This window comes from Poromitra crassiceps (assembly GCF_964638095.1).
Source record: "Poromitra crassiceps genome assembly, chromosome: 21".
In the NCBI taxonomy this organism is placed as follows: Eukaryota; Metazoa; Chordata; class Actinopteri; order Beryciformes; family Melamphaidae; genus Poromitra; species Poromitra crassiceps.
In genome coordinates, this window is record NC_139638.1 from 9,976,679 (window position 1) to 9,982,631 (window position 5,953).

The 5,953-nt window shown below is 44.1% G+C and overlaps 1 protein-coding gene across 1 annotated transcript in view; it reads left to right on the forward strand.

Moving 5' to 3' along the window:
- LOC310795238 (neurofilament light polypeptide-like) overlaps positions 1–2,951 on the forward strand; it is a gene marked incomplete at both ends in the record, with an annotated part of 3,696 nt that extends 745 nt beyond the window's left edge. The window contains 4 exons of the mRNA XM_083657301.1: positions 1–305; positions 434–558; positions 1,320–1,717; positions 2,461–2,951. The exon at positions 1–305 is cut by the window's left edge and continues 745 nt beyond it. Of these exons, the coding sequence (XP_083513427.1) occupies positions 1–305; positions 434–558; positions 1,320–1,717; positions 2,461–2,951 (1,319 nt within the window). The remainder of the gene's footprint in view (positions 306–433; positions 559–1,319; positions 1,718–2,460) is intronic.
- Between the last annotated feature and the right edge of the window lie 3,002 nt (positions 2,952–5,953).

Here is a 5,953-nt window from a genome sequence, read left to right on the forward strand (position 1 = left end):
CCGAGACGGCCGCACCGGACCTGTCCGGGGCTCTGAGGGATATCCGGTCCCAGTACGAGAGGCTGGCAGCCCGGAACATGCAGTCCGCTGAAGACTGGTTCCGAGGGAAAGTGGGCTCGATGACTGAGACCGTGGCCCAGCACACCGACGCCGTCAGGAGCTCCAAGGACGAAGCGGGAGAGTACCGGCGCCAGCTGCAGGCACGCCTGCTGGAGATCGACGCCTGCAGAGGTTTCAATGAGTCCCTGGAGAAACAGCTCCATGAGATGGAGGAGAAGCAGAGTGCCGAGATCAACGGCATGCAGGTCAGTAGTGGTAATGCAGGTGTACTACATTATAATGACTCTTTTACATCATTTGGTTTATAGAAACATATTTTATATTTTTCAAACATGAAGTAAAGTATCTGTTGTTATTGGATCATGCTATTTAGGACACCATCGGGGAGCTGGAGAATGAACTGAGGGGCACCAAACATGAAATGGCCCGCTACCTGAAGGACTACCAGGACCTTCTCAATGTCAAGATGGCTTTGGACATTGAGATCGCTGCATACAGGTGAGCAAGAATGAAGGGAAGTTGGCTTTTGTTGAGAGACAATAGACATTCTAAAAAAAAATTATAATAGTCATAGTACTGTATACTTCTTATTATTATCATCATCATCATCATGATAAAATGGCGTGTGAAGGCCAGATCCAATTAGAAATGTTTTGACCTTGTTTGAATGTATTGTCTCCTGTGGCAGCTACACATTCACCATATTTAGAAGTTATTTTCAAAGTCTTTGTGAGTTGAAAATATTTGTGAACAGACCTGCATGTTAGTCACAGTGCATTATACAATTTGCACCCAGCTCAGGTATTTTTCACATACAACTCTCTTCTGTGGTTTTACAGTACCTACCATGTAAATGGGAAGAAGAAAAATCATTTGTGGTTATTATGTATTGGTAACTACAGATTATCAAATGTACGAAATGGTGAATGAAAAGCCATGGAGAACAGGGGATACTAAAACCTAATAGGGTTTATAAAAACAGCTACTGGAGAGTTTGGCCCAGTTTGCCACTTCTATTTTGGGTTCAAAGAATAAATGCACATTTCCCAGCTCACTTTGTCTCAGACACCAGTGTTGAGACCTCCTCACTTTGTCTCAGACACCAGTGTTGAGACCTCCTCACTTTGTCTCAGACACCAGTGTTGAGATCAAAAGGTCAAAGGTCATTTGACCTCACAGTTTCTTGTGAATGGAAAACCTGATTTCAGGTGAGCTACTGAAGTACTCAGCATCTGTCTGTCCCACATCCTCTTGTACAGGAAGCTTCTGGAAGGGGAGGAGTCTCGCTTCAGCGTGGGAGTGGCCGGAGGCATGTCCTCTCTGTACAGCCACCCCTTCCAGTCAGCGCCCTCCTTCGGCCGGCCCCTCTACTCCAGCCTGGGCTCTGGCTCCTCCTACTTGATGACGTCACGTCTGCTCAGCTCCTTCTGCACCACTGAAGACGTCGTCATCTCTGCCAGCCAGGCCCGGCAAGCAGAGGCCAGCCCGCCTGCCGAAGAGGAGGAACACGAGGAAGAGGAGAAGGAGGAAGAGGAGGAGGCAGGAGAAGAGACAGAGGAGACAAAGGAGGAAGAGGAAGAGAAAGAGGGAGGGGAGAAGGTGGAGGGAGAGGGGGAAGAGAAGGAAGATGCAGAGGAGGTTAAGGAAGGAGGAGAAGGTTAGCGCATCTTTCTTTGTTTGACCATTATTCTTTATTTGTTTAAAGAAGGTGCAATAATTGACCTTTCCTAAGTCCCGCCCCTTTTTTCTCTGTGCTCCAATCACAGTTGAGAAAGCTTGTACCGGCCTATGGGACTGTTCAAAGCATGCCCTCTTTTGAACTCTTTGAACAGTAACTACTCCTTCATACTTTAACATTTAAGCTGCAAAATTCCCTTTCCACCAAACTTTAAAAGGGCCACCACTTTTAGTACTTCATGACTTTAGTTCAGCTTTTTGATATCTTTTGTATAGCCTACTTTTTGAGAAATCGCAGTTTATGTTTTATGCTTTTTTTTCAACCTTTATAAGGGCAGCCTATGGAGCCAGCCTTGAGTGTGTGATGTCACAATTCACTCTAGCTGACTTTCCAGGTTTCACTCAATTCACACATTCATAACTGTGACTGTCCACCCAACCTTAACACTACATATATTGTATATACTGTACATCAAACCCTTCAGGTACTTCTGCTCTCACTCACAATGTCATAAGCAATGTGATGACATGAGTGTGGCATTATTATTATTAATAATAATATAATAATAATAATATATTATTATTTGACAGCCTTTCAGCTTCTCCACTCTAAAGATGACCAAGGTTGACCGATGAAAAGGAGCGAGACTTTGGAAAGGTCAATTGAGACCATGATAACATTTAACACAAATAAAATTCACACTTTTTCCTCTTTTGATGCAGGTGGTGATGAGGATGCGGATAAGGAAGAGGCTGTGGAAACAGCTGAGGATGGAGAGGAGGCTGAGGGCAAGGCAGAGGCAGAAGAGGGAGAGAAAACAGAAGGATCAGATGACAAAGACGACGGCACAAAAGACGAGGAGAAGGAAGAGAAAGCAAAGAGCGAAGAGAAACCAGACGATAAAGCCGACGTAAAGAAAGAAGACAAATCCGACGACAAGGATGACAAAGCCGAGGAGAAGACCGACGACAAAGCCGACGAGAAGGTCGATGACAAAGCCGAGGAGAAGACCGACGACAAAGCCGACGAGAAGGTCGACGACAAAGCCGATGAGAAGGCCGACCAGAAGGCCGACGACAAAGCCGAGGAGAAAAAAGATAAGGCCGACGCCAAAGAGGAGAAAGACGAAGTGAAGGCAGCCAAGCCTGAGAAGAAGAGCGACGCACCCGCCGAGGAAGAGAAGATGAAAGATGACACAAAGGGTAAGAAGTAAGCCGGCAGCCACAGCAACTTCCACTCGAGACTGTCCACGTACGTACAGTACGAACTTCAGCTTGGTCAACAGTAGAAGCATCTACGTTATCCTCTCAAGTCGGCTTATTAACATGGTGCTCAATCGAAACAGTCTGGTAGAGCCAATCACTGCAACAAATCAAGGTTAAACTGCTTTGCCAATATTCAAAGTTGCCCATAAAAGTCTGGTTACACACTTCCAATATGTGTATGTATGTGTAATTGGTTGTATGCAAAGCGATGAGTGTTTGTGTTTTGGGTGGTTAAATAAACACTGTTAAACGCCAAATGTGTCATTGGATTTGAGCAGAATAAAGGATAAACAAGGTCTTGCATAACTTTGACCCTCATTTCAAATTGAGAGTACTTGCATGTTGCACTCACTCGCACCTAAAAGCCTGCCACAGTCTTCAGCTGCTGGCTGATGATGCAGACCCCCTGCAGGTGTTGGGGGATAACGACATCATTAGCCTATCCTAGTAATCACAGAGTGCCATATGTCAAGATCAAGATTCATTTATTTGTCACTCTCTTGCATACTTGCGTACATAAAAAAGCAAAATGGTGTTCCCCCCAGCCCGTAGCAGTAACACAGAGAAGACAACAATCAAGAATATAGGCTAAAAGAATCACTAAAAATACTAATAGAAAAACCTGCTAAGAACAAGTAACATAAAATACATAAAATCAAGATGGTCAACAGCAGCCAGTCTGTCTTCGCTGTTAGCAGGCTCTAGTATACACAACAATATTTATACATTCACTTCATATCTTTTTATTTGATGTACTGTCGTTTTTGACTTTATGTTAGAAAGGAGGAGAAACTGCATTTATCCATTTTTAACAAACGGTCCGATCAATCAGATAGATGATCAGGTCATATATCTGAGTAAACACTTGTGTACTTGTACTGTGTATCAATAACCTGGAAGTCACATGATCTGAGTAAGTACATTGATACAATAACAAAAAGAGACAAAACATGAATCAATGGATACAATGAGACCAAACTGTCTGTATGACTAGTGCTACTAAACATATACTGTATGTCACTAGTGATGAAAGGACAGAGATGGGAAAAGTACACACTTTCTTGACTTAAGTAGAAGTACAGTTAATTGTGTAAAATACTGGTAAAAGTAGAAGTACTGATTCAACTTAATTACTCAAAAAAAAGTAAAAAAAAAAAGTACAGGCTCTGAAATATACGGTACTCAAGTATAAAAGTACAAAGTATTTTCTCTGCCAGGCGAATAGAAACTCACGTCATATTAATATAATTCAAATGCTATTAAACTTAAATGATCCCTTCAAAAACATTTTAAGATGCATAAAGACGATACTTTGATGAATAATTTGTGTATTTTTGCCCCACAAAAGATGCACATAACACGGGAAAGCTGAGAGCATGAGACGAGAGAGACAGACAAACGTGGGTTCTTCGAGCCCAAGTCAGTTTTGAACGGCAAAAGCCAGAGGAAAGAGTGAAAACAGCTCATATGAAGTCTGTCCTGGTGGCACAGAGAGTTGGTTTGCTCCCCTGCAGTATTGAGGCCTCAATCACTTTTGAGGTCGTGGGTTTGAGCCTCAGTCAGTTTTGAATGAGACAGCCAGACGGAAGAGACAAACACGCCCAGAGAATAGCTGTGAGCATGAAGGGTGTGGTGGTGTGAAGGATAAATCTACCACACAGAGATGTGGGTGGGGGCCATGAGCACAGGGAGATGAGTCAGCCATTTCTGTGGATCTGCCTGTAGGAGGTGCTGTGTCACTCTGTGTGCGCTGTCAGCTGGTGATGTTAAGGATAGGGCATTGCTGTAATATGTCTCCTCCATCTGGAATCGAAGAACAGTCTGCCTGTCAAATAGCGACAGAGACACAGCCACTCATCCTGCTGAGCTATGAGCTGTTTGGAGTTCAGCTTCTGATATCTACAAACTCACAACAACACAGCATAAAGAGTGAGATAGGTTGGAATTGAACAAGTGAGCAGCTGCTTGTCTAACTGAGCTAGTCAGAGACTGAATATCCTCCATCAGCTTATTTCTATCAGTGTTTAAACTACTGATGATAAAAAAAATCACTGGTGCTGCCTGAGGCACGGAGTTTACTGAGCATTTATTTTTCTGACAACTCTTTACTTTTACTAACTACATTACTTTCTACTCCTCACACTTTCAAAACAGGCTAGTTCCTTTAGTTATAATGAGCAAAGGACAAAAACGATGTCTGTCTCTCTCTTGTCGCACATCCAAAACAAGACACGGAGTCTAAATGAGGTGTGGCCGATGATGTTACAAATAAATTACGGATGATGTCACAGATGATGTATGACATCATCTGTGACATCATCACTTGAGCATCATCACTTCATCATCTCTTGTCGCACATCCAAAACAAGACACTGAGATAAGGTGTGGCCGATGTTACAAATAAATTACGGAAGATGTCACATCATCATTGTGACATCATCACTTGAGCAATTGCATCAATGATGTCGAGCATACTAATGTCATCAGTGAGTGATGTCATCAGTGAGTGCAGTGATGTCACTTGAGCAATTGTGATGTCATTCAGTCCCTTCATAAGAATGCCTTTTGTTTGAGTCTGTGTGGTACAGTGACATATACTGTATGTGAAGGAATGGGTGCTCGAGCAGGGCATGACGTCTATGTGCAGGAAACCTGGACAAACAGGAGAATGCTGCAGACAGAGAGCGTTTCAGAAGGCACATCAACACGTGTGCTGTGTGCTCTGGTCACCTGCTTCCTTCCGCCTGCTGCTCCAGGCCGCTGGCGTTCTGACCCGTGACGTGGCTTCTCGCCTGCTGGAGGTGGTGCTACTTAACAGGTACAACACGGCCTTCGTCCAGCTGCTGCTGGACCACGGTGCTGACACGGCCCTGGTGACCGCAGAGCAGGCACAGCTGGAGGAGAGGGCGGATCCTGAGGCTCTCAGGGTCTTTCTGGAGGCCAAGAGATG